At 62.2% G+C, this 16,681-nt stretch overlaps 9 protein-coding genes across 9 annotated transcripts; 7 read left to right on the top strand and 2 right to left on the bottom strand.

The window, feature by feature from the left end:
- Window positions 1-12: 12 nt before the first annotated feature.
- Window positions 13-877, top strand: LOC62_04G006391 (uncharacterized protein). Its single transcript, XM_062772959.1, has 2 exons — window positions 13-527; window positions 569-877. The coding sequence occupies exons 1-2, from the start codon at window positions 154-156 to the stop codon at window positions 822-824; spliced, it is 630 nt and encodes a 209-aa protein (XP_062628943.1). The 5' UTR covers window positions 13-153; the 3' UTR covers window positions 825-877.
- A 271-nt stretch (window positions 878-1,148) lies between these two features.
- On the top strand, window positions 1,149-2,133 carry LOC62_04G006390 (uncharacterized protein). Its single transcript, XM_062772958.1, has 2 exons — window positions 1,149-1,670; window positions 1,707-2,133. Exons 1-2 carry the CDS (start codon window positions 1,285-1,287, stop codon window positions 2,098-2,100), a joined length of 780 nt encoding a protein of 259 aa, XP_062628942.1. The 5' UTR covers window positions 1,149-1,284; the 3' UTR covers window positions 2,101-2,133.
- Window positions 2,134-2,326: 193 nt separating this feature from the next.
- LOC62_04G006389 (uncharacterized protein) lies at window positions 2,327-3,094 on the bottom strand (the record flags this gene model as incomplete). The annotated part of the gene is made up of 4 exons (XM_062772957.1): window positions 2,327-2,561; window positions 2,601-2,643; window positions 2,690-2,827; window positions 2,875-3,094. The coding sequence occupies 4 exons, from the start codon at window positions 3,092-3,094 to the stop codon at window positions 2,327-2,329; spliced, it is 636 nt and encodes a 211-aa protein (XP_062628941.1).
- Window positions 3,095-3,683: 589 nt separating this feature from the next.
- Window positions 3,684-4,331, top strand: LOC62_04G006388 (uncharacterized protein; the record flags this gene model as incomplete). Its single annotated transcript, XM_062772956.1, has 3 exons — window positions 3,684-3,828; window positions 3,880-3,982; window positions 4,019-4,331. The coding sequence occupies 3 exons, from the start codon at window positions 3,684-3,686 to the stop codon at window positions 4,329-4,331; spliced, it is 561 nt and encodes a 186-aa protein (XP_062628940.1).
- A 950-nt stretch (window positions 4,332-5,281) lies between these two features.
- LOC62_04G006387 (uncharacterized protein) lies at window positions 5,282-6,709 on the top strand. The gene is made up of 2 exons (XM_062772955.1): window positions 5,282-5,719; window positions 5,765-6,709. Exons 1-2 carry the CDS (start codon window positions 5,299-5,301, stop codon window positions 6,616-6,618), a joined length of 1,275 nt encoding a protein of 424 aa, XP_062628939.1. The 5' UTR covers window positions 5,282-5,298; the 3' UTR covers window positions 6,619-6,709.
- Window positions 6,710-7,000: 291 nt separating this feature from the next.
- Window positions 7,001-7,849, top strand: inhA_1 (Isonitrile hydratase; the record flags this gene model as incomplete). Its single annotated transcript, XM_062772954.1, has 1 exon — window positions 7,001-7,849. The coding sequence occupies one exon, from the start codon at window positions 7,001-7,003 to the stop codon at window positions 7,847-7,849; it is 849 nt and encodes a 282-aa protein (XP_062628938.1).
- A 610-nt stretch (window positions 7,850-8,459) lies between these two features.
- Window positions 8,460-10,228, top strand: MCH2 (putative transporter MCH2). The gene is made up of 5 exons (XM_062772953.1): window positions 8,460-8,771; window positions 8,810-8,986; window positions 9,033-9,136; window positions 9,174-9,489; window positions 9,581-10,228. The coding sequence occupies exons 1-5, from the start codon at window positions 8,501-8,503 to the stop codon at window positions 10,144-10,146; spliced, it is 1,434 nt and encodes a 477-aa protein (XP_062628937.1). The 5' UTR covers window positions 8,460-8,500; the 3' UTR covers window positions 10,147-10,228.
- Window positions 10,229-10,235: 7 nt separating this feature from the next.
- str3_2 (Siderophore iron transporter 3) lies at window positions 10,236-12,245 on the bottom strand (the record flags this gene model as incomplete). The annotated part of the gene is made up of 2 exons (XM_062772952.1): window positions 10,236-11,881; window positions 11,927-12,245. The coding sequence occupies 2 exons, from the start codon at window positions 12,243-12,245 to the stop codon at window positions 10,236-10,238; spliced, it is 1,965 nt and encodes a 654-aa protein (XP_062628936.1).
- Window positions 12,246-13,507: 1,262 nt separating this feature from the next.
- On the top strand, window positions 13,508-14,332 carry LOC62_04G006383 (uncharacterized protein). The gene is made up of 3 exons (XM_062772951.1): window positions 13,508-13,563; window positions 13,621-13,766; window positions 13,804-14,332. The coding sequence occupies exons 1-3, from the start codon at window positions 13,530-13,532 to the stop codon at window positions 14,302-14,304; spliced, it is 681 nt and encodes a 226-aa protein (XP_062628935.1). The 5' UTR covers window positions 13,508-13,529; the 3' UTR covers window positions 14,305-14,332.
- The last annotated feature ends 2,349 nt before the right edge of the window (window positions 14,333-16,681 follow it).

The raw sequence follows: 16,681 nt of genomic DNA, 5'->3' as shown, positions 1-16,681 counted from the left end.
GAGTGTTCAGCACTGCAGTGGAATCCGACGATATCGGCCACCTTGGGCTCATCGTCGCTCACGTCACGGTCCCGCGGGCTGCCCCACTTTCTCAACTATTCATAACTGCCTGCCTGCTGCTCCGGCAACAAGGCATCCCATCCCCAACCACCCATGCTCGCCCTCGTATTCATCACTTCAGTCCTCTCGCTGGCCAACCAAGGCTGGGCCAGCCCCACCGTCGCCCCGACGGGCCTCAACCAGACGGGCCTTCCGCCGTGTGCGGCAGGCTCATCGCAGTCGCCGTTGTTGGACTGCGTCGGCGCAGGATTCAGCAGCAACGACACTAAGATCACCTGGCCGAACAGCACCTCGGGCTGGGCGGTGGGCGAGCGCCCCGCAGTGCAGTGGGAAACGAGCACTTCGTACACCACCGGCTGGGTATGGCTGTACAACCGCAATGTCAGCGTTCTTCCTCAGCGCGTCGCGCTGTTCGGAGCCTGGGAGCAGTGGAAGGACGGCGGCGCGTCGTCGCCTTTCCCCATCAAGTATGTTCATTTCATCGCCAAGCTAGCTAACGCGTCATCAGCGCCGACCAGACACCACCCGCGCCTGGGTACTGGTTCGTCATGCGCGGCGTGGCGACCGACTCGGACGGCACACCCAAAGGCAACGAGTCGTGGGTTCTCGCCACCAGCCAGGAGTTTGAGATCAAGCCCAAGGGCTCCAAGGTCGACTATCCGCCCGCGTACGCCTCCTTGGCGAAGCCCTCTGGCGCAGAGCGGATGGCAGTCGGCGCGCCGCTTGCCGCCGTGCTCGTGGCCGCTGCCATGAGCGTGTTGTAGAAGGGGTTGGTTTGTCTTTATGCCCATCATTGCAATGTCATAATCTGCCACCACGGTTCATAGCGCAGCTCCGGCTTGGCAGGAAGCCACTTCGCTGCAGCCTGCATGGTATCGTTGCTCCCAGCATCTGAAACACGCGCTCCGCATTGCATTGACCTGCTGCAGTGAGCTGCCGGTGTTGTTGACTTGACCGCTGCTGTGCCTGCGGATGTAGTCATGGGCCCGTCCCTGCCGTTGCCGAGGCACGCAGCAGCAGACTGTGCCGGTTTACCGCCCAAGCATAATGCGGATTAAGCTAACTTGGCGTTGTCATGCCGCGGAGCGAGGCAGTGGGCAACAACGCAACGACGAGGTGCACTGCATCCCGCATCCAAACAACGAGACGCGGAGCACAGCAAGAACATAAAGCGAGGGCCTGACACCCCCCGACTCCTCTTCCCCTCCCATCCCTTCACGCACAATGCTCGTCCTTCCCCTCACCATCCTGGGCCTCCTTTCGTTCGCCGCAGCGCTCGAGCCCCGCGACCCGACGCCCGTGGCCAGCGCGCCGCGCACCAAGCGCAGCCCTGTCGGCTGCCCCACCAGCCACTCGCAAGGCGATACGCTCTGCGTCGGCACGGGGATGAACACGCGCCGCATCAAGTGGCCGACCGCCAACTCGTCGTGGGCGGTCGGTGGGTACCCCGTGCTCGAGTGGGAGGTCGTGCCGGCGTACAACGCGTCCAACAAGACGACGATCACCCTGTGGAACCGGGACGCGAGCATCCTCCCTAAGGCGATCCAGCCGTTCGCCGGATCGACAGTCAGCCTCAACAACGGCAGCGTGTTCAGCGCCAACAGGCTGAGGTGGGCGGGTGTTCTGGGCGAGCGCTGACCATGCAGCGCGGACCAGGTGCCCCCTGGCACGGGATACTGGCTCCAGATTGACACGGACGAGATCCCCGGCCCCCAGACGGACACGAGCTTCTTCGCGACGTCGGAGGAGTTTGAGATCAAGCCGGACGGAACGCATGTCGATTACCCAGCCGACTATGCCGATCTGGCCCAGAGTACTGGGACGGTGACGAGCTCGGGGGTGCCCCAAAGCTCGGGTGCGCCGGAGAGCTCTGGGCCTGCGCAAAGCTCTGGCGCCGCGCACAGTACTCCTGTCGGCTCCTCTGGTGGTGCCCAGACCTCGCCTTCGCCCACTGCCAAGCCTTCCGCGGCCGCCGAACGCGCTGTCGTGGGTGTGCCGCTTGCCGCTGTGATCCTCGTCGCGGTGGTCAGTGTGCTGTAGCCATATGCTCCGTCGTGATGTACAACTTAGGAGAACTGAGGCTTCGGGATGATGCCAAGTTCCCACTGACGCGCAGTCGTGCGCTGTCGCACTAATGGGGTCGGTCACTGCCCTCTTACCTCCCCTGCTCTCTTGGCGCGGGATTCCATGCTCTCATCTCATACATGTAGCCACTATACCACAAGGCCAACCGGCGAAGCTGCGCCCGGCCACATCTTGCGCCCGCTCATGGCCTCCCCGCTGCGGACGGGCCGGTGGGGTACTGGTATGGGTCGTTAATGTGCGAGTAGTTGCCCGGCAGCCTCTGCAGCGTCCCAGGCGGCTTGATCTCAAACTCGTCCGAGCTGCACCAGACCTGGTAGCGGGACCACAACCTGTTGTACCGTTGGTCATTCACGTCCTTCTGTCTTGACGTGGCCAGGACTGCCCAGTAGCCCGTTGCAGGGGCGATCTGGAGGGATCTGCGCCGTCAGTCAGGTTCTCGATGCCACGCAACCCACTCGATCTTCCGCTCTGAGATTGTGCTAAAGTTGGAGTAGTTAACTGTGAGGGTGTCAGAAGCTGGTCTAGTGGCAAGCAGCAAACGTACCGTAGTTCTGGAGTATGACATAGGAAGGGAGAATGGACGCGTTGCGGTTATAGAGCATCATCTGGAACACCTCCTCGCTGCCGTTTCTCCCGAGGCGGGGCAACGACCACTCGGCGGCGGCCGAGCCGTTGGCAACCCCTGCGCGAGTCAGCTAGCTCTAGAGCGGCCCAGAAACAAAGACATACAGTAGTCGCCTGCCTTGGGGAACGTGATCCCCACATTGTCCAGGGGGCTGTAGCCTGGGCCGATACACGGTACTTGTGGCGAGGCGGATGCGCCGGTCGGGCATGCCGGCGCGCCGAGCGGGGCGGGGTCGTACTTTGGCGCCTGCCACCCCGCAGAGGCCCATGATGCCGCTGCCGAGGTGATGCAGTGGGCCGCCATGAGCAGTGAGTATACTAACATGATGTGTTTGAGGGGACGAGTTGGGGAGAGCACTCATCTTGGCGCAAGTATAAAAGGGATTTGGTATCCGAGTGCCAAGAAACCAATGCCCACCACCTTTACGCATTCCAGTTTCATCCAGACCGCTGCCCGTTATCAGTGTTCTGATTGTCCTCCCTCAACGTTGAGGAGGTGACACCGGAGCCCCTTGGAACCTCCCTATCCACGGGAATGACCTGTGCGCCAAGGAGACGCGTAAAGGTCAACACGACGCAAGATCGCGAGCCCACCGCAGTCCACATATATGTATGTCCCTCGATGCTAGGTCTCGTGCAAACTTCACCCCCTCTCCACTCACCATGCTCGTGACTACAGCTGCAGCAATCTTGCTATGTGCGCAGGTGGCCCTGGGCCAGAACGCAACGACTTCGGCGACATCACCGCAGCAAAGCCCCACCGGCACACTTACTCCAGAAGAGGGCCAGGAGTTGGCCAAAACGATCAAGTTCACGTTCCCCAAGGCAGGCGACTATTGTGGGTCTGCGACGCAACCTCGCGACACATGGAGTCAGAACTGAGTGCATCACACACAGGGGTCGCAAGCCCGCGCATGCTATGGCCAAACCTCTTCGTACTCGAGGGTGGCCCGATTCCACAGCCGCGAAAAGCATCGGAAGTGAACTACATCGTCGAGCTGCGGCACGACGACCCAAGGGTCATGGCGAGCGCGCAGAACATGACCTTCGTCCACCAGCGTAAGTGGCTCGCCGCACAGTGGCTCTACATATGAGCTGACGTGTCCAAAGTGCGCAACTACGACAGCTTGCGGCCATTCCCGAGGTGGCCACAGTCCAAGGCCGACCCATGGGCAGTGTACACGGACGAGTTTCCCGACGACTGGCCCAAGGTGTACGTGTTTGTTGGTGTTCACAGCTCACAACTCAGACAGCCGGCACAGGGCTACTTCCTCGCCGCCACCCTCCAGCGTCCAAAGTGGAAGAATAACCTCGGGGACGGCTACGACTACATTGCCACTGTCACTTCGGACAAGTTTGAGATCAGAGCCGGCAGCCAGGTCATGTATCCCACCGACTACATCCCCGACTTTCGCAGTGACTACTATTCCGGTAGGAGGGGGTACATTGACTCGGCGCAGGGGTACAAAGGCACCAAGGCGTCAGGAGGTGTCGTTCGGGCCATTGTCCCTTACGGGCTGGCCGGTCTGCTGCCGGCTGCCGTCGTCTTTGGTGGCTTGTAGGTTATGCCGCAGTGGCACGCATGTACGATGCTCTCGCTGGTGGTGGGGTGGGCGAATGGGACGTTCGTCTCCTGCGGCCGAAATGGTCCACGAGACAGATAGGTGTCACTTGGAGACGTCCTTCGCCATTGCTGTGGCTCGCCGTCTTTGGCTGCCGTCTTGAGGTTCTTGGAGTTTTCAGTACATCCACACCCATGTCATTGTCATTGCAGAGGCCCGACTACGAAGATTCGAAGGATCGACAGCTTGGACGCTGGCCTGCCACGCGGCATTCACGAGGGATACACGCCCCTGCATATCCTGCATAGCATTTGCTACGCGCACACGCGTACAATGGCGCCAAGTTGCGCCAAATCACCAGCAGCACGCCTTGGAGCAGGTGACGACAGTGACGATAAGCTCGGATCCAAAGTCCGCGGGCGGAGCTGGCTCCAGCAAGCACTGGGATCGACGTCGCCGGGCTATTCAGAGCACGGGCGCCGTCGGAGACAGATGCCGGAATGGTGAAGGAGGAGCACCCGGCAAGGGACAAGGTCGTCGCCCTGCACGGGCAGCAGGCTAACGGCACGCCCTTGTGTCGGCGATGACCCTCCGGCGCATCGGAGCGGCGGCGCCAGGCGTTGGGGTGGAGAGCAGTACCAAGCTGTGCAACCGCTGCTGCGGTTGACGTCAAGCATGTGCCAAGAGTGGCAAGGCACTCGAAGACCCACCCGCTTTAACTCAGCACTCCGTCTCGGTGAGCAAGCGTTGGGGGTTTGAGGTCCCCCTGAGTTTGTCATTGACTTTTTTTCCTTTGTTATGATGCCGCACGACGTCATTGGAGTTTTCTTTCTTGGCTGCTGCGCACCCGTGGCGACGAAAGCACTGGTTTCATCGCGTGCAAAGACGAGCTCGCGATACATAAGCATGGCGCGGGCGGCTGTACCCAGCTCCTCCTGCCCCACACGCATCATCGCCACTGCCAGCCATGCTGTTCCGCACCGCCTTTGCACTGCTCGCTGTCCTCCCCGCCGCCGTCCTGGCGCAGGACGCTTCCGCCAGCATCCCAAGCGGCGCCGTCGTCGACCCGCCGCCCGTCACCTCGTTCCCGCCGGCCGAGAGCTTCCCGCCCGAGATCAGCGCCGTCACGCCCCCGCCGCCGTCGGGGACCATCGTGACTGACCCCATCCGGACGACGCCCCTCCCGGACGTGAGCGGCATCCCGACCATCCAGCCCAACATCACGGGCAGCGCGACGATCCAGCCGATCGGCACTTTTGCCCCCACACCCTCGCCGTCGACGCCGGCCGTTGCCGCCGGCAACGACTCCATTCCTGAGGTCCTGGTCCCTTACGTCCAGAAGTACCTCTCCAACATTAGCTTCTACTTCCCCAAGAAGGGCGACTGGTGTAAGTGGCGCATAGGTGCATGATGGACATGGCTGACCAACGCAGGGGTGACTGCTCCCAACGCCACGCACCCCAACTTCTTCTGGCTTAAGGGCGCTGGCCTGCTCAACGCCACGGTCGAGACCAACGCCACGCTGGTCAACGGCACGGACGGTCTCAACGGCACTGTCCAGAACAATGTGACTGTTGACGGCAACACCACCACCGTCGATGGCAACCACACCGCCGAGCTCAACACTACTGTCGGCCACAACGCCACCGTCGAGGGTAACCACACTGTCGAGCTCAACGGCACCGACTTCAACGGCACGTTCAACGGCACGGCCACGATCGACAACCACACCGTCGAGGTGAACACGACGATCGAGGCGAACGGCACCGTCGTCGAGGTCAACTCGACTGCCGTGGTCAACGGCTCGCAGCACAACACGACCATCACCGGCACGAACGGCACCGTGGGCATCAACGGCACGGACGCCAACACCACGGTCCTGCACTACAAGTACCGCGTGACGCTCCGCAACAACGACACCACGCTCCTGCCGCTCCCCCGCACCATCGTCTACGGCGCCGGCAAGGTTGAGTACAACGCGACCGAGTTCGAGCTGCCCTCCAACTTCAGCTACCCGCTTGAGACGCAGAGCTCGGCACCCGCCGGCAAGGGCTACTTCCTCCACGCCGAGTTTACCGACGCGCAGCGCCAGACGCTCGCCATCATCGTCTCGGACGCGTTCGAGATCCGCAACGGTACCAACACGACCTACCCCCACGACTACTCGCCCTCGAACAAGACGGTCGAGGCTAGCCGCTCGGCGGCGTTCGTCACCGCCAGCCCTGGCTTCGTTGGTGTCGGCGGCCTCGTTACCCTCGCCGCTGTCGCGCTTGCTGTCGTCGCCTAATCGCGCATAGTGCATCCACGAACATTGTAGAGTTATAAAAGGCTGTGCGAGCCCATCCATAGATGCATATGAAAACTGTCATTACAATTGCCGCATTGTGATTGCTAGCGCGTTTGATTTGGTGCGTCGTGGCGATCTGCCGCATGGCACTGAGCCATTTCATGTGGCGCTATTGTCGCGTCGGGCAACACGTCGCCCCGCGCGTTTCGCTAGTGGCTGATGTGCCCATACGATTGGCTTGGCATGCACGGCATGCCGACGCATGCGCGGTCTGGTCTGGGCCGTTCGGCGAGCATAGCGAGGAGGGCAGAAATGTGCGGCATGTACATAAGGCGAGCGCGTTGACGGGTGGGAAGAAGGACAAACAGCCAACGCCTACACGATGCTCCTCAAGCTGCCTCTCCTCGGTATGGCGGCCGCGCTCGCCGCGCTCGCGCAAGCAAAGTCCGGCAAGACGTCGTGCCCCCCTCCGCCGCAGCACAACACGACGTGCTTCAACCCCGCCCCGGCACCACAGCTCAACGGGACGACGCAGCTGAACAACATCGGCATGGTGCTCTTCCGCGCGTTCGAGCTGATCGACGTGTACGGCGTGCTCGATCCCTTCCAGCAGCTCGCTCACACCAACAACAAGCTCAACCTGTACCTGATCGCTGAGACGCTGGAACCAGTCACGACCGAGACCGTGGCAGCCGTGATGAACCCAGCCAACTCGACCTTCTGGCCCAAGCTCACGCCGACGCACACGTTTGCCGACGACCTCGACCTCGACATCCTCTTCGTGCCCGGCGGCCTGGGCACCATGAACCCCAACGTCACCGCTGTGACCGACTACCTGCGCAAGATGTACCCCAAGGTCAAGATCTTCGCGACGGTCTGCACGGGCGCCGGGCTGGCGGCCAAAGCTGGCCTGCTGGAGGGCAAGGTGGCGACGACGAACAAGAGCGCGTGGCAGCGCACCAAGGCCATGGGCAAGGCCAACTGGATCTCGCCGGCGCGCTATGTCGTCGACGGCAAGGTGTGGTCCAGCTCGGGCGTCACCGCCGCGCTCGACCTCACGTTCGCGTTGATCGGCACGTACTGGGGTGTCGAGGCCGCCGCGGATATCGCAAAGGGCCTCGAGCATATCCCGGCAAAGCCGCTCGAGGACCCGTTCTCCAAGCTGTACAACATCACCCCGACGGAGCCCCTGTGCCACTTTGCCAAGGACGTCAAGTGGCCACAACTGTAGAGTGGAGGCGGGGTGGAGACTGTGGAGGGACACTGGGATAGACAAATGCACCACTCGGATAGCTGGAGTCGGGATGCCGGATTCCGCTGGTACGGCCGAGCGGGGGAGCTCCACTCATGGCAGGTGCCTGGGGTGTCAACATCCTTGGCGGGTGGAGGCAGGGAGGGTGGTGGAGGCAGGCAAGAGTGGGGCCAGTAAGGCGGGCGGTGACTGACAAAATCTCACTGCCGGTTCCCTCTCGGCCTCAGCCGACTCCTTACCTGCACGGCGTTGAAGCGCTCCCTGTGCGTTCAGTTCGTGCTGGGAAATACAGAGGCAGTACCGCCTAAGGGGTGGCACGAGCCGACCGGCCCCCCTCGGCATGCTCGGCACGCGGGGCTGACTAGCCAAACTCGGAGGTGACCCACCCCACTCCCGGCGGCTCCGGAGTGACCGGCCGGCGGTGGGTCCCAAGGCCGCTCGTAAGCCGCCAGCCGCCGCGCCAGGCCAGCTGCTCCGAGCCCTGGCGGAGGAGTCATCAGACGAGCGTCCACCGCAAAGTACCGCGCCATAGCTCTTGACGTTAGTGTTCGCAATTTTGCATGTGCTCTTTATCTCTTGCATCTCCAGTTAGGTAGCACGCTGCGCCGTGCACGACACGACGCGCACACAATGCGGAAGCCCTCCGCTGAGGACCTCGAGCTCGGCACGCGCTCGGGCTCGGGCACGACCTCGACGCCAGACCAAACAACATTAAATGCCGGCTCTTCGTCTGTCGACAACAACGAGAACGAGAAGGAGAAGTACCCCACCACGATGACAGCGGACGAGGAGGCCGGCGGCGCGCGCACCGACGAAGCGGCGGACGAGATCGAGCTCCCGAACGGAGGATACGGCTGGGTCGTCGTCCTCTGCGTGCTGGGCGTGAACGCGTGTACTTGGGGTGAGTGTCGCCGTCTGTCCACAGCTGACCGACCCCAGGCGTGAACACCACATACGGCGTCTACTCGTCCTACTTCCTCCAGCACAACTACTACGCGGCCACACAGCTCGACTACGCGTGGGTCGGCGGCCTGTCCGCCGCGATCGCGGTCGCGATGGGGCCCTTGGCCAACTTCTTCGTGCGCAAGTTCGGCTTCAAGGCGCCAATGTACTTCGGTATGTCGTCTCCTTCGCAATCTCGCAATGCTGACCAACTCCCCAGGATCAGTCATGGTCGGCCTCGGACAGTGCTGTGCGGGCGTCGCAAAGTCCTTTGGCGGCTTCCTCGCGTGCCAGGGCATCGTGTTTGGTATCGGGCTGGGCATGGTACGTCGGCCCCGTCTTGGACTCCTTCTGACCCCAGCTCCTCGTCCCGTCCCAGCCGCTCGTCGCGCACTGGTTCGACAAGCGCCTCGCGTTCGCGCAGGGCATCGCACAGGCCGGCTCGGGCGTCGGCGGCGTCATCTGGGCCAACACGACCCCGCTGCTCCTCCAGCGCGTGGGCGTGAAGCTCACGTTAGTGATCAACGGCGTGATCACTATGGTCATCCTCCTCATCGCCACTTTCTTCATCAAGGGGCGCCACACGGCCGTCGGGGCCAAGAGCGCCAGCTTCCATGTCTCGCTCGTGTGGACAAACTTTGGCTTTGCGTGGTTCCTCGTCTGGGGCGCTTTGACCAGTGAGTGACTTTCAGTAGCTGGTAGAAGTCTGCCGGAGCGCGCGCCCGGTCGCTCCCGCTCGCTTCCGGTACCCCGTGCTGACACCCTTAGTCATGGCTTACTTTATCGCAATCTACACCCTCGCCTCGTACTGCACCGACGGCCTGGGTCTGACGCAGAAACAGGGCGGCGCGGTCATGTCGATCCTCGCTGCCGGCCAGATTGTCGGACGACCAGTGTGGGGATACGCGCTCGACCGGGGAGGCCGCGTTAACATGGTCATTGTGAGCTACCTCATCTGCGGCGTGGCCACGCTCGCCATCTGGATGCCAGGGAGGAGCTTTGGCCTCATGGCCCTGTTCGGCCTGCTGCACGGTTTGACGGGCGGCACGATCCACTCAGCCGCCACGCCGGTCCTCACCAGCATTGTGGGGCTACAGGACCTCGGCTCGGCGCTGGCCATCTACTGGGTCGACTTGTCTGTCCCCTCGCTCGTCAGCCAGGTCCTCGCTATCCTGCTCGTCAACTACTCGCGCAACCACCTCGGCAAGACCGGCGCCGACGCGTACACCATCAGTATTGGGTTCTGCGGCGCGCTCACCTTTGCCGGGGCGTTCGCGCTGTACGGATCCAAGCGATATCTCCAGGGTGATTTCAAGGTCTTGAAGAAGTCGTAGAGGGAGGTGTCTTGGCATTGTACAACATCACGGAAAGCAGCAACACGGACGGGTGTACTCTAAATGTATGCATCTCTTGCTACTACTGCTCATCGTCCCTTCTCCTGCAGCTGGGCAGCCGCCCGCTCTTCAGCCTCCTTGACCTGCTGCTGGATGACCGCGTCCGTCGTCTCAGTGTTCTTGCGGATGGCGATGATTTTGTGCCTCTCAACGTCATTGTGCGACTTGTCAAGGTAGATCTCCTTGCCGAACAGGGAGATGAAGAAGGCGAGGACCGACGTGCAGATCGCGATGATGAGCAGAGGGCGGATGGCCTCCGAGTATGCGCGGACGACCATGTCATGGGGCTTTGTTCGGCGTGCAAGACGAATGTTGCCAAAGATCTTGTCGCGCGTCGCCTGGTCCGTGTCGGGCAGGTACTTTGCCAGGTTGCGTGGCACGTTGGTGTTCCAGACAGTGGCGGAGATGGCGCCGGCGACCGAGCCACCAAGCTGTGCCACCATGTGCAGGATCGACATGGCGATGGCCAGATCGGCGTGGGGCACAGAAGCGGGGGCACCAACGGCCGTGGTGCACACGACGATGCCGGCGCCGGCACCGATGATGATCTTGGCCGCGACAAAGTTACCATCGCCCTGGTGCGAGGGGGACGCCGTCATGAAGTTGAGGCCCTCGCCGATGCAGCGCACGACGATGCCAAAGAGCTGGATGTAGCGGTACTTGTGGGTAAAGCGCAGGGCAACACCGGTAATGACGGCGAACACGACCATGGACGTGCTGTACGTGTTGCTGAAGAAGGCATAGTTGCGGTCCGACCAGGGCGGCTTGACAATGTACACCCACGAGTTGTAGTACGCGTCGGTGATGTAGTTGCTGAAGAAGTGGAGAGTGTCGACGAACAGGCAGGCGACAAAGGTACGGTTGAGCAGGCGCCTCGGGCAGATGGGGTACCGCGCAAACTTCCACTCCCAGATACAGAAGGCGATGAAGAGAGCGCCGCCAATGGCGTACATGGTGATGAGGGCTGGGTTCTTGTACCCGTTTTTGACGACCTTTTCGAGGGTAGGCGGGGAGAGAAGCAGGGCAAAGCTGAAGCCAAACAGCGCGAGGCCGACAGCGTCGACAGCATGGAAGACGTACACCGTCATCTCCCAAGCCGTGCGCTTGGGTGCGGCGTTCTCACCCTCGAGTACGCGGCGGCGTGCGTATGTCGACGACGCGAGGGAGAGCGCGCCAAGCGCCTTGGCCCTCGCGTGGCCCCAGAACATGATGCCGATAGAGGGGCACACACACACGGGGATGATGATACAGAACATGCCGAAGCCCCAGCGCCAGCCGTCGCCCGTACCCATGGAGAGCGCGATGCCCGAGGCGATGAAGCCCGCCAAAAAGCCGTTGAGGAGGAAGCCGAGCGAGTAGGCGCCGAGCACGAGCCCGCGCCACTGGAGCGGCGTCATGTCGCTGATGAGGATGTGCATGATCTGGTAGATGCCTGTCCTGCCGGCCGAGTAGAGCGTCTCGCCCGCCACGACGGTCTGGACGTTCTGCGCGACGGCGACAAGCAGGTAGCCGATCGTGAAGATGACTGTTGCGAGGGAGAGGGACGCGGGGCGCGAGAAGACGTCGCACAGCTTCGCGAGGAGCGGGAGCGTGATCGCCGCCGAGAGGTTGGTGAGCACGGCTATTGTGCCGACAATCGTGTGCTTGCCAAAGTAGGATGTGGCAAAGGCTCCGTCTGGGGCGTGTTAGCCGGTGTGCTCGCGGGGCGGTCGTGACTCACAGATACTTGTTGTGATGGCTGCCAAGGACCACACGTAGGCGATGAGCGCGATCGACGCCCAGAGCAAGACAAGCTTCCACCCGCGCCCGAACACCATGTACAGCGTCTCGATCTTGGTCACGCCAATCTGCTGGTTGAACGACTCGCGCGTGTCGGTGCGCTCGAGCGTGGGCGACGACTGAGCCTGGGACAGCGTGTCGGCGTCACCGCCGCCCTTGCCCGTCTCGATGTCGACCGCCTGGGGCTTCTCGTCGTCATTGCCCGGGGTAGGAGCGCCAGCGGCGACAGCGACGAGTTCTCTTCCTACTCCGACGCCCATGGTGTGTGTGTGTGTCTGTGCTTTTGCCGGTGCAAGAAGGCCACCAAAGCGGCTATATGGATTGGGTGAGGCTGCTGCGCAACGACAAGAGCAGAGAAGAACACTTTTGCAAAAGCCGTGCATGCACTGGCTGACAACGCAAGCCCATGCACCCGCCGAGCCTTGGGTACTTGCTGCGCGCGTCCATCGGCCGAGCGCCAGCGTCGTTTTATCTGATATGTGAGAGGGCGAGCGGGTGGCCCAGTGCCAAGCCAAGAAAACCCGACGCCACGCCAAGCGCGCCGCGCGCCGCCAGACATTCCCGACCCACTTGTTTTCCGGCTGCCGTGGCGCGCGCCGCCGTTCCTGTGTGCATAGCTGCCTCCTCCATTCGACGTGAGGTCCCACCTCGTAATGCTGTCGACGTTGTTGGGTGCCATGGAGCGCTTTGAGCTCGCTGGCATTGGACGCGGCGAGCCTGTCTTGGCCTCTCGGGTCGATCACGGTGCCTCGTGCCGCGCGCTTGTTTTTCGCTGATCGCGGACTGACTTGGCGCCGGCGGGCGTGCCATCGACTTGGTCGTCGCCGTTTACACAACCCGCCAGTCGTTGCGCGAGACATCGCTCGTCCGGCCGGCTCGGCTCAACGACACAGGCAGCCCGACGACGCTGCGCACTCGGCGCGGTGGCCGGCGAGGCCATGCGGCGCTGCAGGCGTGCACCGCCGCGAGGTCAGTCTCCGTAACCGAGGCCGACGCACCGCACCGCCGCCGAGTCGGACCATCCATCTCAGCGCATGGTCAGGCGCCCATGTGCAGCGAGCGAGCGTGTCGGCAAGCTCGCATATTGCTAGCGAGCCCTTGCACGCCCACCCGCACGGCCTATGGATGGCCCCATTGCTCCGGCCGCACGTCGGGCCACGCGGAAAAAGTGACGTCGAGTCAAAATGCGCCGTTATCAGATAATTCGACCTTTGTCCGGGGTATGGGCAGTCGAAAAAAGTCTTGGCACAAAGCCGCGACCTGCACCTCGCTACAATGCTTGGCTCGGCCGAAACACCCTCTGCGCTGCTTTTCCTTTTCCTTTCCTCTGCTTCGCTGCTGCACTGCATGCACATTGCTCCGGGACGCCCGCATGCATGAATGTCGGCGAACTACCCGCCCGCCCTGTGGGTGCGCGTCAAAGCCGCTGTCAAATCGGCGCGCGCGGGATCCATGGCCTGCAAGATCGGCGAGGTAGAAAAGGCCAATGAACGTTTCTTGGTTTCCCCCAACCAACCTCTCTAAAAAACCGTATCATACCCAAAATGCGTGCCGCTGTCCTCGTCGCCGCCGTCTTTGGTGAGTAGTAGACCAGTAGCAGGACAACGAGCGAGCGCTGCTGACCCCCCACGCAAGCCGCTACCTCCGCCTCGGCGTCCCCCAACCCCCTCATTGGCGCCCGCCAGATCTCGCTCGCGGGATGCGAGGACACCTGCGACCCCGTCATGGACTGGGCGCTCGTGTGCCGCACCAACATCAACCAGTGCATGAGCGACTGCAATGTACGTACACGACCTGTGATTCCAGCTGACGCCACAGGCCCAGCTCATCTCGCTCGCTGACCAGTGCGTCGCGTGCATGCGCATCAACAACCCCAGCGGCGCCGACTCGATTGCCGCCCGTGTCAACTCGGTCCGCCAGATGTGCGGCGGTGAGGCCGAGGCCGCCCCTTCATCGGCTGCCCCCTCGTCGTCGGCCGCTCCTTCCGCCGAGCCTTCCGCCGCTGCTCCCTCGGCTGCCCCCTCGGCTGAGGAGGCCGTCGCCTCGGCTTCTGCCTCGCCCTCGGCCGCTCCTTCGGCCTCTGCTGCGCCCTCCGCTGCTCCCTCGGCTTCGGGCGCTGCTTCCGGTGCCGCCTCGGCTTCGGCTTCCGCCTCCGCCTCTGCCTCTGCCTCGTCGTCGGCTTCGAAGCCCGCCTCCAGCTCGGCGTCGGCTACGGGCTCCGCCGCCGCTACGTCCTCGGCCAAGCCCTCCTCGGCTGGCCTCACCGCTGGCGTCTCGGCCGGCGCTGTCGTCCTTGCCGCTGCCGCTTACCTCCTCTAAATAATAGAATGTAGCATGAACACTTGGCTGCTGTATGTCGTGTCAAGACGCGAATGTGCTTGAGTTGAGCAATGGGGATCGGCCACCATCATGTCCATTGGCACTCCAAAGGATATCACAGTCAAGGCGAGCTGGGTGTAGTGTCTTGACTGCAAGCTTCAGAATGCCCAATGCACACACTCATACTCGCGGTGACGATGTCTATGTGTTCTGCATTGACCCAGATGTATTCATAGTGGAGAAATCTTCACCAGCCATCGTCACAACGCAATGTGGCGGAAACCCCACTGTCACGGAGACACTGAATCATGAGGGAGCGCAGTGTGGAGATGTGAGTCGTTGTCATCAGACTTCAGAATTTGAACTGACAAGATTTGAGATATGCATGCTCTACGAGAGATACTGGTGATCATTCAGATCTTCCTATTCCCTCTGCCAACAATGTTACCCCCAGCCCCGACAACCCTTAGGCCACGAGCGCGTCCTTCTTCTTAATGCTCACACCAGTCGACGCGAACACCTTGCCATCGGGCGACACCTTGACCGTACCGGCCAGCTTGGAGCCCTTGGGGTGCGGCACGTCGACCTCGATGTCGTCGGTAACTTCGTACGCGCGCACCTCGAGGCCGACGGTGGCGTAGTCGTAGTCCGGCACACCAATGTTCTCAGGGCCAAGAAGGAGCACCGAGTTGGGGCGGACAAACAGAGGGATGAGGTCGATGGGGTAGTCCTCTTTGCGGACGTGTTTAGGACCCTCGATCACTTCGCCGCTCCAGTAGTCTGTCCAACGGCCCTCGGGAATGTAGTACTCGGCGTCCGAGCCGAACACGGGCGCGACGAGTAGCGAGTCGCCAAGCATGTACTGCTTGTCGAGGTATCGAGCAACGGGGTCATCGGGGAACTCGAGGAACATGGAGCGAAGGACGGGAAGACCCGTCTTGTGCGCCTTGACCGCCTGACCGTAGATGTACGGCATGAGGCGCATCTTCTCATGGCCGAGGCGCGAGGTGACGCGCACCGACTCCTCTCCGTAGTCCCAGGGGACGCGGTACGTGCCGCAGCCGTGCATGCGCGAGTGGGTCGAAAACATGCCAAAGGCGCACCAACGTGCGAAGAGCTCATTGGAGGGCGGGCCCTGGGTGTCGATGAAGCCGCCGATGTCGTGCGAGTGGAAGGCGAAACCGGACATTGCGAGTGACAAACCACCACGCAAGCTCTCAGCCATACCCTGCCAAGTTGACTGCGGGTCGCCACCCCAGTGCACGGGGAAGCGCTGGCCGCCGGCGCTGGCGGAGCGAGCCCACACAGCAGCCTCATCCTTGCCGAGCTTCGCTTCAACGGCCTCGAAAGTGCACTTGTTGTACAGCACCGAGTAGTAGTTGTGCATCTTGCGCGCATCGGATCCGTCGAAGAAGATCGCGTCCTTGTGCGGGCAGCGCTCTCCAAAGTCAGTTTTGACGGTGTCAACACCAGTCTCGATGAGGCGGGTAACGAGACCCTGGTACCACTTCCACGCGTCGGGGTTGGTCTGCTCGTCAGCCCAGGCCAAAGGTGCGACGATTACTCACGAAGTCGACAAGCGCCATTCCCGGCTGCCACCAGTCCCACTGCCAGACCGCGCCGTTGGCTCGCTTGATGAAATAGCCCTTCTCCTTGCCCTCCTTGAAGATGGCAGAGCGCTGCGAGATGTAGGGGTTGATCCACGCGCACACCTTGACATTGAACTCGCGCTTCACGTCGGCGAGGTACTTCTTCGGGTCTGGGAACATGTCGGGGTCGAACTCGAACGAGCACCAGTCGTACGCCTTCATCCAGCTGGGTGGTGTGTTAGTGGGCTTGCGTCGTATGCACCGCACTCACAAGCAGTCGAGGTGGAGGACGCGGACCGGGCAGTCGCGGTCACGCATCTGCTTAAGGAAGCCGGTGACCGTCTTCTGGTCGTACGAAGTGGTGAACGAGGTGGAGAGGTAGAGACCAAAGGTCCAGGCTGGGGGAAGGGCCGGGCGTCCAGTCATGGCAACGTAGTTGAGGAGTGCAGCCTTGGGCGACCCGCCACCAATGATGAAGTACTCGATCGTCTCACCCCGCACGCTGACGTTGACCTGCGAGTTGTTGTCATGGCCGACCTCGTACTCGACCTCTTCGGGGTGGTTCATGAACACGCCAAACCCGCGCGACGAGAGGTAGAACGGCACGTTCTTGTAAGTGATGGTCGAGTGAGTGGCGTGGTCGTCGTTGAACATGCCGACGACCTGCCCGTTCTTGACGTACGTCCCGAAGCGCTCGCCCAGGCCGTAGATGTTCTCGTTGACATTGAGCGAGAAGTTGTTGTGCATGTAGCGCACGAGCGAGTCGGTGCGCAGCTCGTCCATACCCA

This window comes from Vanrija pseudolonga, chromosome 4, assembly GCF_020906515.1.
Source record: "Vanrija pseudolonga chromosome 4, complete sequence".
Taxonomy (NCBI): Eukaryota; Fungi; Basidiomycota; class Tremellomycetes; order Trichosporonales; family Trichosporonaceae; genus Vanrija; species Vanrija pseudolonga.
This window is presented reverse-complemented; position numbering and strand designations above follow the sequence as displayed.

What these genes read in the sequence shown, in the direction of transcription:
- LOC62_04G006387 (XM_062772955.1), top strand. Translation starts at nt 5,299, where the DNA reads ATGCTGTTCCGCACCGCCTTTGCACTGCTCGCTGTCCTCCCCGCCGCC. An exon ending in CCCCAAGAAGGGCGACTGGT is followed by an intron (nt 5,720 to 5,764) that starts GTAAGTGGCGCA and finishes TGACCAACGCAG; the next exon opens with GGGTGACTGCTCCCAACGCC.
- LOC62_04G006383 (XM_062772951.1), top strand. Translation starts at nt 13,530, where the DNA reads ATGCGTGCCGCTGTCCTCGTCGCCGCCGTCTTTG. An exon ending in CCTCGTCGCCGCCGTCTTTG is followed by an intron (nt 13,564 to 13,620) that starts GTGAGTAGTAGA and finishes CCCCCACGCAAG; the next exon opens with CCGCTACCTCCGCCTCGGCG. An exon ending in AGTGCATGAGCGACTGCAAT is followed by an intron (nt 13,767 to 13,803) that starts GTACGTACACGA and finishes CTGACGCCACAG; the next exon opens with GCCCAGCTCATCTCGCTCGC.
- LOC62_04G006390 (XM_062772958.1), top strand. Translation starts at nt 1,285, where the DNA reads ATGCTCGTCCTTCCCCTCACCATCCTGGGCCTCCTTTCGTTCGCCGCA. An exon ending in TTCAGCGCCAACAGGCTGAG is followed by an intron (nt 1,671 to 1,706) that starts GTGGGCGGGTGT and finishes CTGACCATGCAG; the next exon opens with CGCGGACCAGGTGCCCCCTG.
- MCH2 (XM_062772953.1), top strand. Translation starts at nt 8,501, where the DNA reads ATGCGGAAGCCCTCCGCTGAGGACCTCGAGCTCGGCACGCGCTCGGGC. An exon ending in CGTGAACGCGTGTACTTGGG is followed by an intron (nt 8,772 to 8,809) that starts GTGAGTGTCGCC and finishes GACCGACCCCAG; the next exon opens with GCGTGAACACCACATACGGC. An exon ending in CGTCTGGGGCGCTTTGACCA is followed by an intron (nt 9,490 to 9,580) that starts GTGAGTGACTTT and finishes TGACACCCTTAG; the next exon opens with TCATGGCTTACTTTATCGCA.
- LOC62_04G006391 (XM_062772959.1), top strand. Translation starts at nt 154, where the DNA reads ATGCTCGCCCTCGTATTCATCACTTCAGTCCTCTCGCTGGCCAACCAA. An exon ending in TCGTCGCCTTTCCCCATCAA is followed by an intron (nt 528 to 568) that starts GTATGTTCATTT and finishes ACGCGTCATCAG; the next exon opens with CGCCGACCAGACACCACCCG.